General features: G+C 39.8%; 1 protein-coding gene across 2 annotated transcripts in view; it reads left to right on the forward strand.

The window, feature by feature from the left end:
- LOC101862262 overlaps positions 1–24,625 on the forward strand; it is a 48,061-nt gene extending 23,436 nt beyond the window's left edge. Inside the window, exons 5-18 of one of the 2 annotated variants that reach the window (XM_013081152.2) lie at positions 1,450–1,614; positions 3,834–4,025; positions 5,170–5,345; positions 7,855–7,904; positions 10,212–10,386; positions 11,375–11,538; positions 13,560–13,714; positions 14,875–14,955; positions 17,123–17,234; positions 18,725–18,802; positions 19,565–19,695; positions 20,350–20,466; positions 22,182–22,295; positions 23,367–24,625. In XM_013081152.2, coding sequence (XP_012936606.1) covers positions 1,450–1,614; positions 3,834–4,025; positions 5,170–5,345; positions 7,855–7,904; positions 10,212–10,386; positions 11,375–11,538; positions 13,560–13,714; positions 14,875–14,955; positions 17,123–17,234; positions 18,725–18,802; positions 19,565–19,695; positions 20,350–20,466; positions 22,182–22,295; positions 23,367–23,487 — 1,831 coding nt within the window. In that variant the 3' untranslated portion in view covers positions 23,488–24,625. The remainder of the gene's footprint in view (positions 1–1,449; positions 1,615–3,833; positions 4,026–5,169; positions 5,346–7,854; positions 7,905–10,211; positions 10,387–11,374; positions 11,539–13,559; positions 13,715–14,874; positions 14,956–17,122; positions 17,235–18,724; positions 18,803–19,564; positions 19,696–20,349; positions 20,467–22,181; positions 22,296–23,366) is intronic. The other variant, XM_005095963.3, reaches the window with a different exon arrangement.
- Positions 24,626–27,941: the final 3,316 nt, after the last annotated feature.

Here is a 27,941-nt window from a genome sequence, read left to right on the forward strand (position 1 = left end):
GACAAAATGAAATTACTTCTTAGATTTTAGCCCTATGTAAATACTGTCAAATTTTTAGGTGGAGTATGTTCAATTGGTAAGTGTGAAACGGTCAAAGACATTTAAACTTTAAGTAATTTTTTATTGAAAATCTACACATTTGAACCCAGTGTCAATTTTTGGTCAATATCTCCCTTCGTGGATTGCGCCAAGTAAGTCAAACCTCGTTATACTGCCATCCTCGGGACGAGCATGAAGTTAGCAGTACAGCGGGGCTGGTGTTTCAACGGGGTTGCCCTGTTGTATAGCCCCGACTGCCCAACGTCAAGGAACATGATTCTGCTGTTCGATCAGAATCGATTTGTGTTTGAAAAGTGTCTTTTTGTTGGTGATATACATGTAGGCCTACATGTAGAATCTACCTGTATTCAGAGCAAAGAATCTTCTCTCTATCTCTATGTCTCTCTCGTGGGCGAAAGATTATTAACTAGCCAAGTAGTGCATGCTGTGCACTGTGTACCTGTAACATAACGGTCAGTTCGCTGGCGGTAGTTGTATGGCAAGGCATATTATATTTACATTTAGCCTGGTAAATAAGGACTGTACAACTCAGACAATCGGGGGATTGCGGTGTGAAGGCGTAAATAAGAAATGCTCAAATCAAGAGAGAAGCCAGCAAGCTGTACACATCCTCAAGTGGAAGTGAAGCCTTTAATGTTCAAAATGTGGCTAACTTTTCTCTGCCAGAAATTGTCTCATCGGCCACAGCAGAAGCCACAAGTCATCATAATCTTTTATTTTTCAAAGGGGGCTCTCGTGGCCTAGAGGTTAAGGTGTTCGCCTCTTATTCAAAGGTCCTGGGTTCGAATCCGGGTAGTGACGGAAACGTTTTCTTCTCTAAAATTGTCTCCTTTTACCTCTTTTCCTGCTCTCTAGCAATTTTCTTTCGTCTGCTTTCGTCTCCACTTTCTGCCCCCACCCCCTCACCTCCTTTACCCCCTCCTTTGGGCTCCTGACTCTTTCTGCTGCCTTTCTACTGCTACTCCTTGGCTCTTTCTTACTGCTGTCTTTCAGCCTAACCCCTCTTCTGGTAGGAAAGATCTACACCTAGCCTTCTCGGACAAGAAAAATCTTGGAGGTCTCGTGTGCAACTTGCACACATTGAAGATGCCTTGTTGGTCTAAAATCGATAAGAGTAGGCTTCGGCTGCCACCCAGGCAAAATTCAAAATTTCCTACCAACTGAAAATGTATAATGTGTCCCGCCCGCTCATATGACCTTATGCAGTTGCGAGCGCCTTAAAACTTACCAAAAAAACCCCAATTCTTCAAATTCTTCTATTTCGCTGGAGAAATATTCTTCTCTGCGGATGTATTAGGGTGGGGGTGGGGGGTTACCACATGTTTGACTAACTTATTTTATGAGCACCCCTCACTTTTCATTCACTGCTCTCCACACTTAATTCAACAGGTCTAGCCTCAGTATGCCATCTCCCCAAGCCCACTCGAATGGAAGACCGTCCTCCGCCGGGACAGGTCAAGTGTCAAAGGTTGCCAATGCTTCGGGAGGTCGTAACAATGGAACCAGTGCCATCCCTGTGAGACAGCGGCCGTCTAGCGCGGAGTACAACCAGAGGTAGGATCATATTTTTGCCCCCTTTTTTAAAAAAGAGCGAGTTTTATGCCACTAGTTACACAAAAAGGTGGTGAAAGTGCTGAGGGAGAAATTCCGTAAAGAGCACCACTATGAAATAGAAAGATAGTTAGAGTGTGGGTTAAGGTTATGGTTTGGGGTAGGGCTAGGATTAGGGTTACAGTTAGGTCTAGGTCTCTTCGTTATTGTGTTTGTTGGGGTGGTCGCTTGTTTCGTAAATCCTTCCAGTGCCGGAAATTAGAAATGTTACAAGAAAGTACCGACCAAACCATACGAATGAAAGGAGGAGGAGAGATAAGGAGGATAGATGTTTGAGTTTGATAGGAAATAAGGAGCAAACCGCACCTGGGTACCTGCAAACTACCCTCAGAGGTAGGATGTTTTCAAGGGTGGTTGGTAGGTGCTCTAATGGTGTCTGTTGCTTTGTGGCTGATAGGTCCATCTTTTTCCATGTTACTTTCAGTTTAGTCAGAACACATTGTACTTTTAATGTTTTGCTGTTGTATTTGTAAAGGGCTGAGAGCCTATGTCCTTTAATGGGGGTTGAGCTCTATATAAATAAAAATGTCGCATATTGTCATTATTATTGTATACAGAAAATTTTTTAAAAGGTTGAGACTTGGTCAGATTTCTCCCTCTTCATGCTTTGTCAGGAACATGAAAAAAATAATATTAATGACCATAGTAGCTCCATGCTAGACATTGTCATTATCATTGTTATTATTATTAGGGCGGACTTCCGTAACGAGCAACCCCTATAATATCTAGATTAGACTCAGTGGCCATCAAAATCTGAATGGAAGGCCTAAAGCCACTGTGTTACTTACTACCTATTCATTTATGCTTTTGTCCTAGTCTGTTCCGATATAATAAATTTTGTGGGTGGCTGGCTGGTGCTCTGGTGTGGTTTGCTCCTTCTTTCCTATGAAACGTCAATCGTTTTGATCTCTCCTTCTTTTTTGAGTTTGTTACTCTCTTGTAACTCCTCTAATCTTCAGCACTTATATGACCTTATTGTGTTGCAAGTGCCGTAAAACTCTTACTAAAGCTAACTACAAATTTTGATGTTATTGCGCTGACTTGTTATAAACTCTTCCTATTCTGTACTCATGCTCTTGCCATACTTACTTATGGAGGAAATTGGAAGTGGCTGTTTGTACTGGTGATTGTCTTATAATGCAGGTGGCTATTAAAAGCAGTCTTGACTGTATGTATGGTTTATGTGTATGGATCCTTATTTTTTTCTTTTTACTGTTTCCTCTATCTTGTATTGTCATTTCTTTCTTTCTCTCTTTCTATTTCCTGTTGTTGTTATGTGTTTGTGTGTCTCATTCTTTCTTTTATTTTTATCTTTCTTTTTCTTTCCTCTTTCTCCCCTCTCTCACTCTTTCTTTTACTTTTCTCTTATTCTTTCCCCTTTCTCCCTCTCTCTCATTCTCCCTCTTTCTCTCTCTCTCTCTCTTTTTCTCCCTCCCTCCCTCCCTCCCTCCCTCCCTCCCTCCCCCCTCTCTCTCTCCCTCTCTCCCCCTCTCTCCCACTCTTTCCCTCCCTCCCTCTCTCTCTCTCTCTCTCTCTCTCTCTCTCTCTCTCTCTCTCTCTCTCTCTCTCTCTCTCTCTCTCTCTCTCTCTCTCTCTCTCTCTCTCTCTCCCCCCTCCCTCCCCTCTCTCTCCCCCTCCCTCCCCCTCTCTCTCCCACCTCCCTCCCTCTCTCTCACTTTCTCTGTCTTGATGTTGCAATTTTTGATAATTGAAATATCTGTGTATTTGACCACATGATCCATGCATTTTTTCACATTTCCTCGAGGGTCCGAAAAGTTATGGGTTTTAGTTTGTAGCCAGTTGGCACCTCTGGTAAAATATCTTTGCAAACAGACACCCAAACACCCAACTACTTATCGCAACCTCAGAATTACAAACTTCTATCAACTCAGTACCTAATTTTGAGAAATTTGACGTCAAAGATTTTGAGTTTCACTACGTGTCAAGCTGTTTCTAATGCATTTATTTGAATGTCTTGATAGCGAATCTGAATAATCTTAAGATTTTGGAAGAACAGATGGAACAATAAATTGGTTCCTGACCCCATGGTCTTAGTAACTCAAGACGGCCAAAAATTTCTGATAGAACTTTGTAATTCTGAGGTAGAGATAAATATGTGAAAAGGATGTAGAGTTTAATAACTACTTTCCATCCCTCCTTAGACGCCGCCCAGAACCCGAGCCAAAGCAGCGTCCATCAAGTGCCACGGTTCGCCCCAGTCAAAGAATGTCTCAGACACACTCCAATCCAGACCTAGCTCACAATGCATCAACGGCGGCAGCCGGAGCCAGCAGGTACTCACAGAATCGGCCAGCGAGTGCGAGGCAGTCAACTAGTACAGAGACGAGAAACAGGTAAGAAAGCTGCTGTTGATATTTCTACTCTTTCATCTGGCTCAATGTAATGTGTGACTGTAAACATTTTGCTTCTGTCATCTTTGTAGGTTTTTTACGACTTTCGTCAAAACACTTGCTACAATGAAGGCTGTGGATTCAACACGAAGGGGGTTTGATTTTTGTTTGTTTTGATCCCTGTGATATGTATAGTAGTTGTTGTAAGGAGGGGTGGGGGAGTTTAGGGAGATTCTTCAGTGAAAGTAAACACCACCCCAGCCTGCCCCCCCCCTCCCCCCCCCCCCCCCAATTCATGCCAGTAGTCTGTTCAGGAGCTCAATGCTCAGTTAGGGTACAAGTGGGGTCATCCACTAGCTTCGTATTTTGTTCGGGTTATTATTAATGATGTAAAATCCCAGTTTGACGCTTTCACTCAAGCACTGTCTCATGGGTCTCAATATTCCGGCTATTTAGCGGATTTCCGCTACCGCCATTTCCTCCTTTAAACTCCGTTACCGTTACTCTTTCACTTAAAATTATCTTCCAAACCTTCAAATTGGTATGAAATAACGTAGCTCTGATAAATTGGTGGTTTTTATTTCAGCATTCTAGGGTTAAACAGTATAATGATAATGGGTGTCTCACAAAAATGGTCTTCTGCCGTGATCTCGAGGAAAGTTCCTCCTTTTTTAAAATTCTGAGTTGAGACCCATGCTCAACCAGTGATTTGAAAATCTTTCTAAAAAATATGACAGACAAAGCCACCACGACATCGTGCACAATGTTTCTGTGGGAGAAGAAAGTTATTCTGATGGCTGGATGTATTAAAAAGGTTGCAGTGTTGTCTCAAAGTACGTGAAGGCATTTCGGTTTTTTATTTGTGAACCCAATCCTGAGTTGATGCTTCTAAATGTTTGCGAAATTTTTTTACAGGGCTGTCCATTTGAAGGGTTCCACTTTTAGGTCCTACTTCTTTTTGGTCTGTCTGTCTGTCTGTCTGTCTGTTTGTCTGTCTGTCTGTCTGTCTGTCTGTCTGTCTGTCTGTCTGTCTGTCTGTCTGTCTTTCTGTCTTACTCATTCCTTACACAAAATGACCATTACTGTGTCAAAGTGCTTCTTTTCAACCTAAAACAAACTTAAAAACAAAGATTGTTTGTCCTTGCAGAAACAGTGATCCTAACGATGCAGGTCAAAGGGCAAGGTCAGGGGCTGGGGTCTCGGCGACCTCGACAGTCACGGCCAGCTCCCAGGACAAGAGCAGTGATGGTGACTCCCCTCGCGTCATGTGTGCCGAGGTTCATCGTCTGCCGCTGAATGAGTTGACGGATGAGCAACAAACTGGTGAGGATATGATATGATACATCCTAATTGTCCAGATCCTGGCACATTGCTTTTGTGTGTGTCACGAACACACGTACGCTCACACACGTACGCTCACACACACACATACATACATACGTACTTGCATGTGCACACTCATATGCACACATTTTCTTTTACATCATCTCTTTTCCACTCACATCTGTGCACATAAACGTAATATAATACAATAATATGCTTGCACTCATAAACAGGCTCACAATCACATGCATAATATAAATGAACAGTAAGAGTAATCATAAACATTTATAGTGTTAAGCTAGATACGCTCTCAGTATTTTGATTGTAACTCAGTTGTATTCACTGGTACTGTTTACATTCAAAGTGGGTTTATTTTGTCAGAAACAATGTATTAATGGCTGGGTGCAAAACTGTGATACATGCCAAAGCACAAAATGGCATTTTGTAGGGTAGCAGCGACACTGTCATAACTCTGGTTTTCAAATTTTACTGGAGGAAAAAAAAACCCCTGATTTTTCTCCGCTATATCCATCAATTATTACTGGAATTCCAAATTAAAGTGTGCAATCGAACCTGCTCTTGCAGTCACCTGTATAAACGGCCACTTCCCGTTTTCACCCATGCGTTTTTTTAAAGACTATAATGACACTGAATAAAATGGCCTCCAATTGTAAATGGCCACTTTTCCCCTCGACAGTGAGTGGCTGTCTTAGACAATTTCGATTGTAATAGTTTGTTTTTTTTCAGCAACAGCGTATTAATTGCTTGATAAATGCCAACGTACATACAGAATGGCATTTTGCTAGCTTTGATTTATAATGTTGTATATCTGACATTTTTGGACATTTTGAGTTACTTTGACCATGAGGTCAGATACCAAATGTTCTATCTACTCTATAAAAATTGTAAGATTGTTCAGAGTCATTACCAAGATATTCGAAGAATTATGTTCAGAAAAGCTTGACATGTTGTGAAACTCAAAGTTTTTAATGTCGAATTTCTTAAAACTAAGTACTGAGCAGATAGCACTTTGTAATTATCAGGTAGGAATTTGTCTGTCTTGCATCCAGCTGTTGATGTGCCGTTGGGGACAGATAACCTGAACATGGAAAACTCAAAATCAATGATTGCTTGTACTATTTGCCCTTCCTTGACTGATAACTGTTTAATTTTTCATTATCAGTTTGCCTGAATTTTTAGATGTGTCGAACGCATTTGTCAAACCCCAAAGTGTTTGAGTTGTCCACGCCCGACTGTGTCACTACTTTTGTCATCACCCGAGAGGAGGAAACTGTCGGAGCTGCGCACTTTTTGACGATATCGATACCATTATATTGCCGATTTTATACAGTGGTTACGGACCCCTTGACAAAATTACTCTGTACAGCCCCCATCCAAATGTATTCGTCTTTCTGCTCTATGTTAAGCGACTTTCTGAAACTAAAAAACACAGACCAAACAGAAAGGCACCGCCAAGAAAGAGGGGAGAATGTGTACCGAGCAAATGTTCACAGACGGACAAGTCTCATAACTTCAATTTTTATCCTGAATGAGCAAGAAAATGCTGCATGACATTTTAAAGATTGCCCCAGTCCTGTAGATATGTTTTTATACCAGAAAAGCTTATTCACTCAATACAAAATCTAACTGATATCTGGTCCATAGTTCAGTAAAAAAAACGCTGAGGGTAGTTCAATTGTTGGATGGTACTGGTTTTGGTAACCAGCAATCTAATTGTATCGATATCGTAAAAAAGTGCGCGACTCTGATAGGTCGCGACTTTGATAGTTTTTTCTCGAAAGTGCGCAGCTCTGATGTTCTCCCCTGAGGGGGAAACAATAAACGGCACATGGGTTCTATTTTACCCTTTTTTAATCCTCACTGGTAGCAGTATTTTCTGCCTGTTTTTTGTTTTGGTTTACCTAGCTGCCAACCAGTATGTACAAAACGTATTTGGTACGTTTTTGAGGGTCTGGGTACAGAAGACCGTTTTTGTGTCTGAAAATAAGTATGCTCCCATTTTTAGTATTGCTCCCTCTCAGACTTCCTTATGCAGACGGAAAATTATGTACTTTCAAACACGGATTTGTGATTAATGAGAACAAAGTAATTCGGAGAGATCTTTTGCTAGAGGTCTTCTTTGAATAGCTTGAATTTATTGAATGCAGAACAGTGTGTGTAAAGGGTTTGAACAGGGATTGCTAGGCCAATGCCCACTTGTCTTGACCCTCGGTGGGGATAGAGTCTGGTGTTTTTTTTGTTTTAAAAAGTTGGCAGCTAAGTGGTTACTCTTTTGTCACATCGTTGTTGACCTATTTGGCTCATAGATACACCTGACTTGCATACACAACACATGCTTTCACATACAAGTACACTTTTAATCATAATATATTTCAGTTCTTTTTGGATATAAAGTTCTCATCTAGTTGGGGATCCAACATTTTTGTTTGTTTGTTGTTTTTGTCTTTTTTTTACTGAGCTCAGATATGTGTGGATTTTTCTTTTACAGAAAAGCTGCATGCTGTTGCCAAAGCAGCTTATGACAAGTTTCAGGAAATGGTGGGTGAGGTGTGCTGTCTGGTTGAATGTTTTCGCATGTCGGATGGTATGAGGTTTATATGAAAACTAAAATGGACTGCTCTTTGGAGGACTGCTCTTTGGAAGACTCTGTCATTTGTCAGTATTTAAATAAATGGCATATGGCGGACGGAGACGTATACACTAAGCAACCAAAAGGAACATTTGCTTGACAATCATCTATGCTTGTTTTATGAGTCATTTGGATGTATTTGTTTCTCTTCAAAGAAAAATGTGTAGTAGATTTATAAATCTGTTAATATATTGTCATTATGCGGTGGAATTAGGCGCTCGTCAATTTGTGGGCTTATGGCGTGATTAGTATTAATTTAAATCTTGTTCGTTTGTCTTGCTTTTGGCGAAAAAAATACCTATCTATCTTGAGTAGAAGTCGAGATAATAATTGTGATTAAAGGTGGTGGGTTCGCCTGGTTTCACAGGTAACATTAGGGAGAGAATGGCCGCCAAAGTTTGGTGACTTTCAAAGCTTGAGTGTCCTTGAAAACTGCGAACATTATTTTTTTTTGCCCTTGATCAATTTTTTTTCAGTAAAATCCACACAGTTCTTAGATAGACATAAAAGGTGTTGAGCTAAGAAAAAAGAAAATTAAGAAATGACCAACAGCTAGAAATGTAAGGGTTTCCTTGATTTCATTATTTTGACAAGCCCCTGATTTTACGACAATGCCTCAAAAATGCAACAGGCTTCCTCTGTTGTATGAGTCATATGGATGTGTTGTTTTCTCTTTCAAAAAGAAAAAAAAAGTAAAGGATTGAAGTAAAATGAACCTAACAATATGTAAATTTCCAAGAGGAGAGCTTAAAGCATTAACTTGTCAAAGTTGTATTTCCAACAGTCTTTCTGTCTCAAATTGGCTTTCCACCTGTCGAGATGGGTGTTCTGATAGCTCATTTGATGGTGACGATTAACATGATTCAAGTATCCCATCACGGTGTTCTTTGGTTTTTGAAAGAGTTTTTCGGCACTTGCGACACAATTGGGCCATAGATTAGAGGTGTTAGATGAGAGTAACATGTAAAGATTAGAGGCGTTACTAGAGTGTAACATGTAAAGATTAGAGGTATTACTAGAGCGTAACATAAAGATGAGAGGTATTACTAGAGCGTAACATATAAAGATTAGAGGTGTTACTTGAGTGTTACTTTAAAAGATTAGAGGTGTTACTAGAGTTACTTAAAAAGATTAGAGGTGTTACTAGAGTGTCACATATAAAGATTAGAGGTGTTACTGGAGTGTCACATATGCAAAATAGAGAGGAGAGATAAGGACAATAGATGTCAGACATGAATGAAAGAGCACACACCAACTAGGAGACACAAGGACAATAGATGTCAGACATGAATGAAAGAGCACACACCAACTACCCATAGGGTTTTTTTTAGCTTCATTTGTTTGGGGATATTTCAAGGGTCTCCACCTATTTGGCTCAGTCCAGTCAAAGATGTATATATTAGAATTGAAAGTGTCACCCCACCTCTCAGTGTTCATAAGGACCATAGCCTCATATAGCATCATGCCATTACTATGGTCTATGGTTTCATTATGTCTCAAAAAGCCATTGAACCTGACTGTTGGATGTCTACAGATACATTTTTACTCCTCCTTCAAAACATTTTTCTTAGGAATTTGTAAAGACTTCTCTGAACATCAAATTGTTGTCAGTGTCTTAAACGTTCGTAGGATTTGTAACTGAGTTGGGGGTTTTTGCCTGTGTTTTGTTTGTTTGTGTGTTTGTTTTAGTTTTGAATTTTTCTTTCAATTGTAGTTGATTTTCTTTTTTCCGTCCAATGGTTTTTGTTTTCTTTTGTTGACTTTGGGGGGGGGGGGGGACCAACAAAAAAAAAAAACATTCCCCCTCCCTAGGGCTGTTCTACTGACTGAAGTGTCTTTGAGCCATTCCCGAAAGGGGGATATTAACATGTTCTTAGGCATAGTAGAATTGTAAATGGGCTGATTTATTTATTGTCATGCTCATACTTTCTGCTCTTTCCTTGATAGTTGAAGCAGACTTTGTACTGTTGAGACTAGAGAGGTGAGCAGAGTAAGCCTGTTTCCCCGTTTGGACTTCTCTGTTGACATCCACTCCTTGGCATTCAAATGACCTTATGCGGTTGCAAGCGCTGTAAAACCTTACTAAAACTTTTTAAAACCCAAAGAAAACATGCCCTCAATGTCTTGGAAAGCATAGTTGACAGAAGGTTCAGACTAAGGCCAGCTTACTTTTTTCCTCACTGAAATGTATTCTTTTGCCAAATGTTCTAATTTAGTCTCTCTACGGTCCCCAGACCCCGCGCATCGACAAAGGTGAGCTGTCAATGTGGCAATGTCTCCCGAATGAGATCTGGTTCTACTACGTCTTCAAGTACCTGTCCCAGGGGGACTTATGTCGTCTCATGATGGCTTCCTCCTACTTCTACTGTCTGGCCAACGACGAAAGTCTGTGTGAGTCGCGTTTTGAAAATGTTTTGTATTTTTAGAAAATTTGTCTGCTATTCTTTAAACTCTCAGTAGACAGAAGGCTATTCTACCTTTGTTCGCAGTCAGATTTGTCAGTTCTTCTACATCGTAAACTTCCCTATAATTCCGCTTCTATTTAACTTTTGTATATAAATATACATTAAAAGGAGTAGAAATGAATGATCAAAAACATAGTGTACTTAAAAATAGGAAGATTTTGCTGAGGTTTGGTCAAATTTTGTTATGATTATCAACAACCAATTTCTGTTTATTGTGTATGTTCGTATCACTACATGAGTGTCTACTTGTTTTTCTTTCACTCAGTCCTGGCAAAAACACAGGCAAACCTGTCCAAGAGGAGAAAAGTAGTCATCATAATCAGGTGGTCCTTTTGGACAGTGTCTTTTTAGTTTTAGTAGTTTTTATGGCACTCGCAATTGCATTAGGTCATATGAGTGCCAAGGGGTGGTTGTCAACAGAGGAGTCCATACAGGGAATCAGGCTTACTCTGCTCACCTCTCTAGCTTTAACAGCACAAAGTCTGCTTCAACTATCAAGGCACCCCGAAAATAGTGGGTCATTGGAGAGCGACAAACATACAAAAGAAGTAGAGGAAAAATGACGATAGTAAGGATTAGGAAAGAAAAAGTAGCAGTTCCCCATATGCAGTTCAGGCACAGTTATGATGCATTACATTGATGAATCAGCCCATTTCCAATTCTACGGAGCATAAGAACATATTAATGTCCCCCCTTTGGGAATGGCCTAAAGACACTTCGGTCAGCAGCATAGCCCTGGGGGGTCACAGTGTCATTATAATGTAGAAAAAAGGGCAAGTGGGGAGATGGGGGATGGTTGTTTATACAGGTGATTGTCTTGGACAGGTGGTCGTTTGAGTCAGTTCGATTGAATAGTCGTTGTCACTTAAACTTCAACTCATTTCTGACCTGCTGCAACCTCCCCACCTCCTCAGGGCGATACATCACGGTGAAGCAGCGATTCCCCCTGACTGACAGCTCTCTGACGACCATTGCACGCCACAACCCGGTCTCTGTTGCCATGGTCAAGTGCCAGGGAGGTCAGGTGACCTTGAACGGGCTGCACAACTTTTTCCAGAACACGCGCAGCAAGCTCAAGGTGAGTGCTCACTTCTGTCTGGGCTGGACTGAGCTGGGTTGGTTTTGGCTTCTTTTGGAGGGGTTTTTTTTTCCACTTTTTTTTCATGTTTTTTTTTTAACCTTTTTTTTTGCTTTGCTTTTGCTTTTGATGTTTGAGGATGTTTCTTATTGACTGGGTGGTTGGCGAGTGCTCTGGTATGGTTTGCTCCTTCTTTCGTATCAAACATCTGTCGTCTACCCCCCGCGGCAGTGCCACTGACTCTAGTGTCTTTAGGCTATTCCCAAAGGGGGGGACACTTCTTGTTCAAGCACAGTAGAATTGTAAATGGGCTGATTCATTTATTGTCATTTTCCTCTACTTCTTTTGTATGCCTGATCTACAACAGGGAACTGCTGCTTTTTCTTTCTTGCCTTGATAGTCGATTCACTTCTTTTGTATGTTTGTCACACTCTTGTGACCTGCTATTTCTGGGGTGCCTTGATAGTCGAAGCAGACCTTGTGCTGTTGAAGCTAGAGACCTTATGCAGTTGCGAGCGCCGTAAAACCCTCTACTATAAATAAACCAAAAAAACCATATGTCGTCGTTATCTCACCTTCGAATTTGTGTTTGTTACTCTTTTGTAACACCGCCAAACTTTGATGTGACTGAATTGCGTTGCAAGTGCGGTATAACTCTTATCAAAACAAAGCAAAATCTTCTTATTAATCCTTCTATTGTTTTGACACCCCTTACAATACTGTAAGGTTGTTTATGAGGTGTGACCTCCCAGTTTAAGGTCAATCTCTGACATGACCTAGCGAAGTGGATGGTGAGTCTTAGAAATCCCCAACACAATCCGAGTTCAGAATGCCCCTTTGAAAATTTGAACCAGGGCCGTCTACTAAGTAGCCCATCATGATACCAATTGAAGGATGCCTCTTTCAAGTCTTACTCTTTAGAAAAACTGAAAGGTGAATTTACTTCAAACCCCCCTCTTCCTCCTTGAATGAAGTTGAAAACATCTTTTGCGCATGATGTCAAGAGGTCAAACAAGGTCCAAATGGAGGGCTCAAGGACGCTTTTACCAACTTTTATTTGAAAACGTTTGGTCGACATCATAGTATAGTGTACTCTGAAATATAAGAAAAGATAAGACAATACTTTATTGTCGCAGTGGGAAATTTTTCTTGGCTATACTGGAAGGGTAAAAACCACATGTAGATATACTTAGAATTTAAATGATATATGACTTTCTTAAAGATTAAATATGAAGAGAAAAATAAGCTGACAATAATACACATATCACATCAAATGCATCTTTGAAACACTTGCAGGAATTTATCACAGTTCAAATTATATTATGTAATAAAAAAATGAACAGCAATACACATTTATTATTTGGATAACAGCTTTATTCCAGATGGTAAGAAACTTCTTCTGTGTCTTTGTTTGTTCTTATTTGCGCATACCTGAGGCTGCTTGATCTTACGAATTGTGTGGAAAGGGAGTGTAATGGGTCGTTTATAAAGATATTTTTATACTTTTATGATCTGATATATATTTCATCAGTTCTGTTAAAATCATATCCAGAGATCTTGTGGACCTCCTTTATGATTCCGTCAAATGACAATCATTGTACTAATTTGTGTAGCTATGACACTGCAACGGCAGGTGAACAGATTACCGTACTTGGAGGCCGTTGTTTTAATCTTGTGGTTCTCTGTTACTCTAACGACTCTGCTATCAAATTATTTTCTTTTGTTCTGCTAGATGCAAACTGAATGTTTTTGAGCTCTTACTGATTTTGTGGGTGGTTTCCAGCTGCCCTGGTGTGGTTTGCTCCTGCTATTTTTTTTTATCTATCATCCTTGTCTCTCTCTCCTTTTTTTTTTTAAGCTCTTAAAACATCTCTAATCTTCTTCTCTTATATGATCCTTATTGTGTTGCAAGTGCCATAAAAGTCTTACTTAAACAAATTACTGACTGTCATCATATCTGCTATGAGTGTTACCTTACCTCAAACAGGAGAATAAACAGTACTTTTTATTCCTCCTCATAGGAACTGAACATATGTGGGTGCAGCCAGGGCTGTTTGGTTGGTGCTACTGTCCTGAATGTTGCTGCCAACTACTGCCAGCGGCTGACACATCTCGATGCCAGTTTCTGCAATGTCAATGAAGAGTCCTTCACCGCCATGTCAGAATGTGCTGAGAGGTTAGTGCTGTAGGGTGTGGATGCCGAAGGATTTGTCGTTTGGGGGGGGGGGGTGACTTTTTAAATATTTTGATTGTGACACTCATGTTATGGGTTTACAGTTCTCATTGTTTGTAAAGAAGTTGAGAAGTAGAAATAACTAAGAACTGTATTTAGTGTGTCAAATTTACACACCAGCAATTGGTCTGGCGTACTCTCAACAATGATGGACATGTTTCCTACCTGTCAATGGGCTAGGCGTTTGGTCTTCAACTTTCCCTCATTTTCATTTGTTTGTCACAATTAAATCTGGAGCAAACCAGAAACAGAGTAGTGATGAAAACGTCATATCCCGCTGTGCCTTGTGTGAGACAATGAAAGGGAAAAAAATTTTTTATATATGCGAAACTGTATGGGTCTAACGCCCCTTGCCACGCTGTAAAGTTATTGAACACTTTCACCCTCCCAGCCCGCAGAACGCATAACCTTTGTCTGAACGTACCAGGATGCAAATGGGGTACATCAGTACCATACCTGTATCTCGTCAAAAAACACCCCAAACATGAAATTATCAGCATATTGAGAAAATTGAACGTGATGATTGCTTGTTTAGCAAACAAGAAATTAGAATCAAAACTGAAAACATTAGGTGTAGCATATTCATCACCCGAATTCTCATTACGGTGTCAGTGTAAAGCAACACTCATGCCAGATCTACTAGACATTTTTCAAAAAAATTTCATCCAATTGTTGTAAAAAAAAACTTATATTCGCCCTCAAAGGCCACACGAACCATTCAGAAAGGAAATTAAAACTTTAACAAGTGCACATGTCTAAAAGGGGATCATTACTACAATGTTTCTTTTTTTACTCTATCACGCTGTCATCGATGGGCGTCCTGTGGGGGAAAGGGACAGGTTCTTACAGCCACCAGTTGGCCTCCCATGGGGGCAAAATGTTAGCGTTTTAGCGCCTATAAATGGCCGCTTTCTCTGTATGCTTCCCAGGAAGTTGAGGTAGTGTCAGAACGCTCTCAGGTCTGCTGGGGTAATAGTATAGATTGTGAAGCGCATAAAGCCTTTTGTTGAGTGGGGATTTGCGCTATACAAATGCTATCTATTATTATTATTATGAGGCAGGACCTCCAAAGTCCACTGTACTGTCTTTTTTTTATTCATCAGGCTGGAGAGTGTGTGTGTCAATGGCTTCCAATCAATGTCTGATTCCGCCTTGAACTCTTTGCTCACAAAACATGGCAAGAGGTATGTATATTTGTGTGTATGTGTGCCTGTATATGTTTGTGTCTGCTTTAGTGTGTGTCTGTATGTTTTTTTGTGTGGATGCTTGTGTGTGCCTGTGTATTGGTTGTCTACTCTTGTTTGTGTGTTGATGCTTGTGTGTGCCATTGTCTGTATGTCTGAATATCTTTGTGTGTGGATTACTGTGTTTGAGTATGTCTGTATGTCTTTGTGCATGGATGCTTGTATATGCCTGTGTCTTGGTTGTCTATATATGTGTGCGTGGGTGCCTGGAGATAGGTCCCAGTTGTCGGCAAAGCAATTTTTGAGCCAGAAAAGGCCCAAAAAATTGTACATGGTAAAAAATTTAGTTCCATCCTAAAATGCACGTTTAACCATTTCTTATAAACATGTTGAAATTATTTTATAGTATTTTAAGTCTAAATCTTTTTATGTTATTTTTGCAACGTGTTGTACTTCATCAACGGTTAAAATTAGTGTGGGGCTCTCGTGGCCTAGAGGTTAAAGTGTTGGCCTCTCATTCAAAGGTTCCGGGTTCGAATCCGGGTAGCGACCGAAAAAAATTTTCTTCTCTAAAATTGTCTCCTTTCACCTCCTTTCCTGCTCTCTAACAATGTTCTGTTGTCTGCTTTCATTTCCACTTTCTGCCCCCACCCCCTCACCTCCTTTGCCCCCTCCTCTGGGCTCCTGACTCTTTCTGCAGCCTTTCTACTGCTACTCCTTGACTCCTTCTTACAGCTGTCTTTCTGCCACACCCCTGATCTTCTGGTGGGAAAGATCTACACCTAGCCTTCTCGGACAAGGGCGAAAAATCTCGGAGAGCTCGTGTGCAAGTTGCGCTTGTTAAAGATCCCCTGGTGGTCTAAAATCGATAAGAGTAGGCTTCGGCCGCCACTTGGGCAAAATTCAATATTTCCTACCAAGTAAAAGTATTAGGTGTGTCCCGCGCTCTCATACGACCTTATGCAGTTGCGAGCGGAGTAAAACACTTTACTATAAAAAAAATAATAGAATTAATGTACAAGATACTGGGCTTTCTCCAAACTTTGTTTTTACACCGTATGTTACAAAATGTGGCATATCTTGAAATATACACAAAATATTTGAAAAATGTTGCAAATCAGTGTGTTCAGCTTTGAATTTGCTTCAAGAATATGCCCTTATTTTAACGTCTAAAATTTTCTACAACTGTGACCTTTCTCCAAACACACACATACGTATGTGAGTGGCAGCTTGGTGAGGACACTGACTGAGGAGGCTGCATCCTGCAGCCACTTCCATTGACTTGGCATTGATTTCTGTAGAAAGTTCTCCCAAATTATCTCTTCTCATTCTGCCCGATTACTTGTTCTTGCCTCACTTCACTCACCAGTTTCACTCTTTTAAACTCTGAAATAAGTCAAATTACAGTTCAGGATTCACTCTTCAACTTAACAGGGAAAGTGCATTGTGTTTGCATGGCTACCCAGTCATGTTGGCATCCAAGGAAGTGAGCAAGTAGATCCTCTGGCAAAGGAATCCTTGTCTCTCCTGTTAAAATGAACTAAAGTTGTAGTTATCCATAGAGGTTTTTTTCAGTTAGAATTGTAGGCATGGTGGTTTGCGGGTACTCTAGTGTGGTTTGCTCCGTCTTTCCTATCCAGCATCTATCAACCTTGTCTCTCCTCCTTTTCCGTGCTTGTTACTCTCTAGTAGCACCTCTTATCTTCAGCACTTGTGTTACCTATTTGTGTTGCAAGTACGTTAAAGCTAAACTTAACCTCAGTCATTTCCGTGGGTGGTTGGCGGGTGCTCTGGTGTGTTTGTTCCATCTTCCCTATCAAGCGTCTATCGTCATTATCTCTCCTCCTTTTCTGTGTTTGTTACCCTCTAGTAACACCTCTAATTTTTGGCACTTATATTACCTATTTGTGTTGCAAGCACCATAAAACTCTTTTTAAAGCGAAACCAAATCTCAGTTATTTCCGTGGGTGATTGGTGAGTGCTCTGGTTTGGTTTGCTTCTGCTTTCGTATCAAACATCTATCGTCCTTATCTCTCCTCCTTTTTTGTGTATGTTACTCTCTTGTAACACTACTAATTTTTGGCACTTATATAACCGAATTGTGTTGCAAGTGTGGTAAAACTTTTACTAAAACTAATTCAATCATTTTGCCTGTTTCACCACCCAGCCTTCACACCCTGGAGCTGTATGCCTGTTTTTCCCTGACGGCGTCGGCAATGCGCAGCATAGGAGAACACTGCACCGCTCTCAAGAGACTTTGTCTGGGGAGCTGTAACAAGGTGGGTAATAATAATAATAATAATAATAATAACAATAATAATAATAATAATAAAGATAATGATACATTCGAACCTGTGTAAGACGGCCACCCATTGTCAAGGGGAAAAGTGGCCATATATAAGACAAGTGGCCGTCTTAGGCAGGACTTATCAAGATGAAGAAAACAAACTATTCCCATCTGAGGTCCCAACCCAAGGTAACCGCGTTCTTGTTGTTGTTGGTTTGTTTTTTGTTTGCTTTTATATATTGTTGCCAATTTTGTGCAAGGGTGACAATAGAACGAAATGTGCCAGACGAGTGCCACCTCTCGGAGAACGAGCGAATTTTCTGTCGCCAGTTCATGTTGACGTAGATTGTTACTTTGTTACAGACTAGGTAAACAGTGACCGTTCATCTCAATTACAATTTGTGTATGAGTTCTGGGAGGGGTTTATGGGTTATGAGGGATCACATGCTTACCTCACTAGTAGCTGAAAATTTGTTACCTATTGGTCAACAGTGGGAGGGGTCATTGCAACATGATCGGTTGGAGGGGACTACCTAGCAACAACGACAGTTGATTGGATTATGACAGCTCACCCATGACACTAAGGGCCAATGCATAATTTAAGACAAAACGTAATGGAGTCTCTAAGGTGGCAGTCTAAGACAAGTGTTATTGTTTGGTATAATAGGGATTTTGCGTTAACATATGGTGGCTGTGGCTGCGACCGCGACCGCGTTGAACAGGTGCCCATTTTACACACTGAAATTATATCGAAAAAATGCAAGGGAGGACATTGAAAATGGCCGTTTGTACAGGTGGCCGTCTTATAGAGGTGGCCGTCATTGCAGGGTCGACTGTTATAATAATAACAATAGTAATGATAATGATAATCATAATGGCATTTGTAAAGCACATATCCATGCTCTGCAGCAAGCTCTATGTGCTCTTCCCTATATTATTACCCCAGCAAACCCTAGAAAACTTTAACATTCTTGGCTTTGTGGGAAGCAGACAGTGCAAGCAGCTGAGTAAGTGCTTCAACACAAACGAGTTTTGAAGACCTTTTGCTATCTATAGTCGGGGAACCCACTCCCATGTGGGTGAAGTGAGGCACCATTTCTATATTAAAATATAAATTTCACAGCATACAATGAAAAAAGCACCCAGATTTTCTAAATAAGAAAACCATATTGTAAAAGACTATGAAAGCGATTCTGACAATGATTATGACATTTGTTTAAGCACCTTCCGTAAAAAAATCAAGCCCAAGACAATTTGGAAAGTGATATAAATTTATCTGTGTGTGCTGTGGGGGCTATTTACTTAATGTTTATGGATGCTTGGAGGTCACCACTGGTAGGTTCTGCTTCTTTACTTTCCCTCTGTTGTTTCTGTATCTCTGTTTTACTTTTTCCCAGCACCAGGTGACCATTGTGTCAAATTGCCTCTCTTTATACTCAAACTAACAAAAGAAAATCTTCACCTTCTTTTTTCATTCTGCAGCTGACTGATTCCATGATGATCACATTGTCCACTCATCTAGCCCGCATTGAAGAGCTGGACTTGAGGGGATGTAAGAACGTAAGTAGAAATGAGAACAACAAAATAAGTTTCTCGGTTAATTTTTTTTTAGTGTGATATTGGCTCCAAGTTGAAAAGAGCTTTCTTGGTGTTTTTGTATCTGCTGGATTATATTGTATTTTCGCTTTTCGAAGTGAATAGAAACCTAAAGTTTTGTAATGATTGAAATTGAAGTGCAGGATCGAAGCATCAACCACCGACAGTTTGTGAGCTTGCTGGTGGGATTTGCTATTTCTATTACCATTTACTGTCGTCCTTTGCTACCCACCTTTTTTATGTTTGTTGCTCTCTAGCAACCCTTCTTGGACACTTAAGAGTAAGAGTTGCTAGAGCCGTAACACCTCTATCTAACCAAAGCAGCGACCTCCTGAATAATTTCAAGGCGGGGAACATAAAATATTTGTCAAAGGTAAAACCCAATCACCTCACAGATAATTTTAAAATGTTTGAATTTAGAGTGGACTGCGCGTGTGGCTTGCTGGTGATAAGGAGTTACTACTGTTTAGCACTCACATAGTGAAATCAGGGGTATGAGGATATCTTTTTGTTATGTGCGAAGTTCACTGTTTGCATTTCAGAAACGAGACAAAGAAATTACATGAATGAGAAAAATCTGCGGACCTAAAAATGTATTCCCTCTGTTCGTGTCTGCTAGGTGTGTACTATTCCTTTGTTAATTATGTCTGTCTTTTTCACTCTTTTCCTATCATTTATAATAATGTTGATGCACTTCTGTTTTCATCAAACTGTTCCTTATTTCAGCTTCGGAATGACTGTATTCGTAAGGTCGTCCGAAACTGCCCCCGCATCCACACCCTGGTTCTGGCAAACTGTCAGCAGATTTCTGATATTGCTGTGACTGAAATTGCCACCTACCTCAAGAATACCCTCATGTAAGTGTAGGCAAGGGTTCTTTTGCCCTATACTGCTCTTTTAACAAGTTTGGAGCCTTTTGGGAGATGGAAATCCTCTTTTTCTCCTTGTACTAAAAAAAGAATCTTTTCGAAAAGGTGATGTTAATTACATCTTTCTTCAATGAAAAAAACCCAATGATTTTGTTAGTTTAACATGAAATATACATCTTCAGAATTACCTGAATTGTGTTTAATTTGATATTTCTGCATCATCAGCAAGCTTTAGCATGATTACTCTTCTTCACCAGTCAACTGATAAGGAGTTTGAAAGTTTATCTCAGAGACGTCCTTTGTTTAGTGGAGCATCCAACTTTTTCACAACAAAAACACCTCATGGGTGATTGGCAGGTGCTCCTGTGTGGTTTGCTCATTCTTTCCCATCAAACATCTACCGTCCTTATCCCTCCTTCTTTTTTGTGTTTGTTACTCTAATCTTCGTCACCTATGTGACTTGTGTTGCGAATGCCATAAAAAAGGCTTACTAAAAATAAAACAAACAAAAAGACCCTACAAAGTGTAGTTTATATTTGTGTTTGGCAAGGATAACATTTTGGATAGTGTCTTGGATAATGGGAAATGAGACAATAGTTCCTTGTTAACATATTAACTGTGTTTGGCATCATTGTGTTTCAGGTGTCTGGATGTGTGTGGCTGTGACAACATCAGCGACCAGGGAATCGTTACCCTGGCTAAAAACTGTGACCGCTTGACCACTTTGGACATTGGCTCCACTCGCTGCACTGGCAGCAGGTGATTTGACGTTCATCTGTTGTGGGAGGGGGGGGAGTATTTTCTTTTCTTTCTTCCCAAATTCTAAATGTCAAATGTGAGGCAGCGTGGTGTAATCAGGCACTCGTCAAAACAATAAAATCAAAGAAAACGGCATCTTTTTAGGCACTGGGAATTTTTTTTTTAATTTTCTTTTTTTCACCTTAACACCTTTAATGTCCATTTAGAAATGTATTTCTGTTTGGAGGTTACCAAAAAACGTTCATATAAGACAAAAAAATGTACATTTTCAGTTTCCAGGCACGCTCAAGATAAATTGAAAGTCACTAAACTGTGGCCACCATTTGTCACCGTACCACCTTCAATCGCAAATATCTCGGACTTCTATTCAAGATACAGACTTCAACATAAGTTAAGGACCACTTGAAAACACTCTGAGTGATCTTCTTGGGTCGACTGTCACGTTGGCATTCTTGGACTGATCCAGTGGCTTGATGACGCTGCCTCAGGCTGACAATGACAGAGTGTGACACTGCAAGCCTTCTGGTAACTTCTCGGGCTCCTACTTCATCCTGCAGCCATGCCATAACTCTGGCACGATCAAAATCTCTCAGCTTTCTTCTTTGTGGCATGTTGGGACGATACTGGATTTTGTGCAAACGACGGCTTATATGGCAACCAAAGTGAGCACAGTTCGAGACCATACATGCGTTCATGATGTGCACCGGAAATTTTAACTGAGGGGATGTCCATGATGTGGCACAGCAAGTTTGGCTAAAATTCCCCGAGGATTTCTGTGCTGCATGTGGTTTTGCCCCTTTAGGAAGCTTTGCTGTGCGCACTGGTAACCCATTAACACTTTCAGAGCTTTTTTTTTTTATTAAAAAAAAAACAGGGCTGTCTGTCAAGGTGGTCCTTACCTTATGTTGGTCTGTAGATTGGTATTTTTTTCGTCAAATGCAAAACAAATGAACACGCTTTCATTTGATATTAATAACTTTATATCCTAAAAACTGACAAGAGCCTGATTCCACCACGTTGTGACACAAATGATTAACCCTTTGGTTTGAGTCCTGATCTCCTGATGCCACCATGCCCCTCTGCCTAAGCTCCTGAGCAATATATTACTCCAATACCTATCATCGTTAAAATCACATTGAGAAAATGCCTGTTTCTCCGATATGAGTGTACCAAATTTCAAGCATTTTGTGGAATCAGTTGTTGGAAAGAAACAGTTCTTTTTCTCGTTTTCTCAAAACGGCTAAAAATGACTTGGGTATTTATCTTATGAGTGTGACTCTTTCTCTTGATGCATGTGTGCTGGATAGCTAGTCATGGCGCTCTTATCATGATTATCTTTATATTTACAGTTATTTTGTATTGTTTTGTTTCATTAGAACAATAATGATAATAATAATATTTATTATAGTTATTATTATTATTAATGACAATGATTATAATGATTATAACGATAATAATAATAATTATTATTATAATTATTATTATTATTATTAGTATTATTATTATTATTATTGCTGTTGTTGTTGTTGTTGCTATGTTATTATACAGGTAATACTGGTATTATTGTTGTTGTTGCTATTTTCATTATTGTTAATTTTTAAATTTTATTTTTTTAACAAGATATCTTTCTGTCACTAAGAACAGTATAGTGATAATTGTGTCCGTGTCTGCAATGTTTATTTCAATGCAAACGTCTCTCTGTGTGTTGTCGACAGTATGTACCAACTGGCCAGCAACAGCTGCAGTCGATGGCTGGAGACAGTGAAGCTGAGCTTCCTGAGCTCGGTCACAGAGGCAAGCTTGACCAGCCTTATTAAACAGTGCCCCAGGTATGATCATAATGATAGTAATAGAAATAATAATAATTACAATAATATTTATATAAATATTAATAACTATAATAATAATAGAAATTTTTGTATGGCACAAATTTACTATCAACAGCAAGCTCTATGCACTTTACAATATGGATTATTAACCCAGCAGACCTGATAGTGTTATGAAGCAATCTCGGCTTCCTGGGAAACATGCAGTGCAAGCTGTCATTTTACAAGTGCTAAGACACTAATGTACTGACAATATCTGTGGCTGTCTGTGGTCCATTTGAATTTGGGTGAAGTGAGGGAAAAACATTTTTGAAAAGCGCCTTTCCTCAGGACATAACATCGGGCCTGAGCTTCGAATCCCTGAACCCGCAACCTTCCATTTATGAGTCCAGTAGCCTGTCCACAAGACTGCAGATGCTAGTATGATCAAGCCTGTATTTTAGTCAGACAGGCCTTCGAAACAACAAGGCCGTTTTAACATAAGAACAAGCCTAAACGTGCACAGGCTTATAAAATATTCATGCTTTAAAATTTCTCCTTGTTGGTGATTGGCAGGAGCTCTGGTGTGGTTTGCTCCTTATTTCCTATCAAACATTTATTGTCTTTATCGCTCCTCTTTCTTTTCTTTGTATATTACTCTCTTATAACGCCTCTAATTTTCTGTGTTTATATAACCTATTTGTATTGCAACTGTCGTAAAACTTTTTCTAAAACTAAAAACTGTATTCTTAAAAAAAAATATATAAAAAAGAAGTGCATAATCTAGACCCGTGGTTCTTGTAATCATGAATTGCGAGACTTGATTTTTTTTTTATTCAGCAGTATGTGTGAGGTGTTCTCTTGACCTGTGTACAACTCCCTCTCTGTTTGTCCGCGTGATGATGTTATGTATTTCTTTATTTTGAAGAGTATAAAATTTGTCCTTCTGTTGTTTTAAAGGTTCCCCCTTTGGTGAAGTAGGAAATTGATGTAGTTGAAATGTGCCTTAAATGTTTTTGTTTTTTAATTCCCTCTTTGATGAAGTTGAAATGTTTCTTTTTTAATCCCCATTTATTTGTTATTTTTTTCTTGCAGACTGAAGCTAATTCATGTATTTGGATGTTCATCCTTGAGAAATCTTGCCAAACTACGAGATCTCAACCCCAAACTTTGCCTGGAAGGCGACCATGATGTACGAAGGAGCTACGTTTCATAAACAAGAGCATTAGGTGCCCTTTTTCCAAAAGTTTTTGGAATCCAGGACAAAGGGAGCGTCACTGACCTCTCATTTCTTTTACAGTATTTTATTGTCCTCTTTATGTTAACTCACTGACTGCCAGGGGGTGAATTCTCAATTTAACCCTGGCTGCCAGCAATTCAAGGTTGTTTTTAGAATATTCTTTGTCGGGTAACTATTCAAAGCAGACCCTTTCCATTTTCACTTTTTATCAGTTTTCTGTTGTGTTTTTATTCAGCTAGGCCTACAAACTGATTTTTAATTGGTGTAAAACTTTTGTTTTGTATGGCAATTGTAAATATGGAGAAAAATTAACTCTGAGAATTACTAGTTGAGGAAGTACATGGTTTCCATGCTCAAAGGTCACACAAACTGCTCTCGAAGGAAGCTATGACTTTAACATGTGGGTATGTCTAAAAAGAGTACATGCCTACTACGTTTATATTACTATATTACACTATCGCCGATCGGCGTCATGGGGGGGGGGGAGCCGGTGTCACCGATCAGAGCCCCGTGAGGGACAAGTTGTAAACAGCCTGAAAAAGGTGTATGCACTGAAGCAATAGCAGGACACTCAAAGATAATAAATACATTTCTCAAGAAAACTAAGCCCTTGGGATTTATGACAATGTCTTTTCATGATCAAGATTATTGTCATTTTACCCCATCTGTTTTTGAAATTTCATTCAACCACCATAGTATACAGCTAGGGAGTATCTTTGAGGAGAACTGACTGCAATTTAGGATGAAATAGTTTTGTATGGTGTCTGCTCACCTCACACTCTTTCCCCATGAGAAACACTGTACATTTTGAGATAATGGCTGTTCAGACAAAATATCGTCTAAATAAAGACAAAAATTAAGTACAACTGTACATTTCCTAACTTGATTTTGTCTGAAAACCTGAACTTTATTTCTTCTAACAGAAAATGAGTGAATTCTTCTTAATTCCATTAATCCTTTCCCATTCTCTTAGCCTTTTCAGAATGAACAATATATTTCCTTTGTTTCTTTATAACGGGCTGAGTCAGTATTATCTTTATTATGTGGGTGAATTTTCTATTTGAATTTGAAGTGCTGTGACCATCCCAAAATCTATTATCACAATTTTTAGAAAGAAAAAAAGATACAGTGGAACTCAGATTTAACGAGGTCGCTGGGCCTGACCTAAAATCTCGTTGAGTCTGAGTGTTCGTTATAGCAAACACGAGGTTTTTTGTAGATAATTACAGGCACTGAGCAAGTCATGTATAAAGAGAAGTCACAAGTAGTGCCTGAAATGCCTGCATTTTATGAGCTGTTTTAAAAAAAGGCTGATTCGTTCAAACGCACACGCATGTGTCCTCTCGATTGTTTACCAAAACGTTGTGTTGCTGTGTAGAGCCTAGCATACGGCAACTTTTGATTCCATAGATCTGCGCACAATTCATCACATAGATCTACGTCAAGACTAGCTTGTCATTGTAATAATGATCAGTTGCCGAGGAAAAAAAGACTGACGCATTTGTATCTGTGATGTTCAACGCCAGGACCGCTAGTGCCCCTCCCCGACACGCACACACAGCCACACGTGTGCAAGGCCGCCCATCCGACCCCGACACATGCCAGAGTAGACACGTGCACGTGCCAACAACGCATGTGTTGGTATGAAAAAAAGACCGCAACTGGTCGCATGCCATTGGCTAAGTGAATAATGGTTCACGATGCAGGTGCAATGGATGGTTTCCAGGAATATATAAAGTTTGTTCTCGGAGAAAAATGAGTGAAGCCACATCTGCAGGGGCTGTTCACCCTGGAAGCGACCTCGTTGAATCTGAGCCTGCTGATTTAAGTGCTCGTTGAATCCGGGTTATTTTGATTGATTTTAAAGAAGAAAAAAAATGGGGAATCTACCTCATCTCGTTGAATCCGAGCTCAGTTCCACTGTAGTGTTTTGTGTGTTAACTGCTTAATTATTTGCTCAGAATGGATTGAAAGGAAGTGCTAGCAAAGAAAAAAAATTGTTGTTGCTAGCTAAGTAAAAAGTCTTTCCTGTGGCTATCTGTACTGATGCCGCCAACAAGAGCAGGTCTCTTTCTTCCCCTGTATAATGTTGTAGAAATTGTAAATAAATAAAGCAGCATTCTGCAGAACAGATAGATCTTGGCGGTGAGATCTGCCTCCTTCTGCTTTGTTTTCTATACTGTTGTCCTTGTCTGCTGCCTGGCAAAATGTACGTACTTACTAATATCACTTTGTATCGTCAGGCTTTTGTTTGGCTCGTTTTGACATTCATTGTTTGCAATGTCATGATCTGAAATCTTGTGTTGTATTCTGATATTATTCAGCTTTGCTGTGATAAGTCTCTATTTAAAAGAATTGCTGGGTAGTGGAATGTCTCCTGTTGCCGATGTGAAGCTTGTTCTTTTTCTGCATTGCCATCTGTGAAAGAAGGCACAAACTTTGGACTAAAATAGTTTTTTTTTTAATGTGTGTTATTGTTATATTTGTTTCATTGTCGTTGCAATGAAGATTTGTTGTGTGCAGTTTCGAGTATATTTTTTGCCTGACTTTTTAATTTTGCTTTTACTGTCCTATGAGATAGAAAGATAGAGCTATGACTGAGAAAAATCAGAAAGATTTGTAATGGTCTTTTAAGTTTTGCTGACATAAAGCATCATTAAATGTTCACAACAGTTTATCCTCAGTAACAAGAAAATAAAATGTTACTGTTCCTACTTTTAGCATAGATGTTCTATACATATGAGAGTTTCCTAATCATATGACATGAGGGTTGAATATTGGCATCCATAGCCATAACAATGCTTCTGTTTTTTAAGGGATTTCCCCCCCACAACTATTGTATGATATGAAGTACTTCCAAGACTTGGCAGTTCTCACGACGAGTACCTCTCTGTAATGTAATATGTGCACCGTTGTGGTGTACTGGTGTTTCTTGTAAATAAGCTTGACTAATTGTAGCTGCAGAAAAATTTGCTCAAGTTGTGAAGCGTTTACTCCTTCTTTTTTTTTTTTCATTATTGAATTATTGTATCAGACCCCAGTGTACAGTATTAGCATAAATCCGTAAAAGCTGGGCTTGTTCATGCAATCATATTCGCTATCGAAACCGTTGGTTTTAAGTCTCAGGATTTAGAGATCTGGGGACCTGGCATTGGTTCTGGAATGATTCGAGTTCTTTGTCTTGTGCATGAAAGTCCTTGTTTCAATTCTAGCATTGGGAATTGTATTTTATATAGTATTTCTGTTTTTCTAATGGCATGTTGTATCCTGCTCAGCCTGGTTTTGGCCCTGACAGGCAGTAGTCGCAGCCTGCTCTCTAAATGAACTAAGTTATATGAGAAGATTTTCAATCAGTTTCTAACATTCAAAGTTTGGTGCCCAGTGACCTGGCTTTAAAGCTTTCCAAAAATTGTTTATTTGTGGTTGTGGGCCAGACAGTGTAAACCACATCCTACACTGCTTTAGGGAGTGCCATATCGCCAACAAGGTGTACAAAGGGCTGACTGGATACAAGTTGGATTGACTGTAGAACATAGATTTTGCTTGATAAGTTAAGAAAAGGAATCCTACTTAGTTTTTTTTGCAACAAGAAAGCCTGAGAAAAAAATTATACAGTGGAATCCTGTTATAATGAGAGGGAGGGGACCGGTGCCAAATGTACGTTATATCAAGATTCTCGTTATAAGGGATCCAGTAATAAATTTAAGGGAAATAGTAAAGTAGGCCTAATCTATGAGTCTGGTTTTCGGATTATTTCTTTATGTATTCTCCCCTAATGATGATTTTATTCAACATGACCTTTAAGTCTTACTTGATCAAAAGTCGAATCGGGTTTCTTTCTCAAACGCTAGCGATATTGACAGCTTGACATTGGCGATCAGAAAGAAAGTTCTCTAGGCTAACTCGCCCGCTGTGTTGTCCCCCACCCCATCACACCCTGTGGTGCGTTCCGTCTGCTTGCGCCCAATGGGAACATACCACACCCCGCCCATGTCAAACACTCGCTCCGTCCATCACAGTGCAGCACTATGACCTCTCCATCCCCGCATTGGAGAAGTGAGAGACATGGTAGGCCAAGATAATCTAGAGTAGGCAGGCCTATCACGCAATGCGTTCTGCTTGTCTGTGCATGCCACATTCTCCCCACTCATTCGCTCCGGCCTTCATTATTGGCACACGTGGGCTCTCCCATTCTTTGTTTTGCAAGATCACCAACAAGTTTTTCAACTGGCGAGGTTTTACATGAATAAATGTCCTTGGCGCTGTGCACAGCAGCAGCAATATTCCACAATAACCGACTCGCGTGTTTCTTTGATTGTGCTATAGCAGTATTTTATTTACAAAGATAAAGAAGGGAAAAAAAACGGGGTTTTGGAAAAGTGTCCTCATAACAGACTTCTCGTTATTTCAGGACTCGTTATAAGTGGATT

Source organism: Aplysia californica, unplaced genomic scaffold (genome assembly GCF_000002075.1).
Source record: "Aplysia californica isolate F4 #8 unplaced genomic scaffold, AplCal3.0 scaffold00118, whole genome shotgun sequence".
Lineage (NCBI taxonomy): Eukaryota > Metazoa > Mollusca > Gastropoda > Aplysiida > Aplysiidae > Aplysia > Aplysia californica.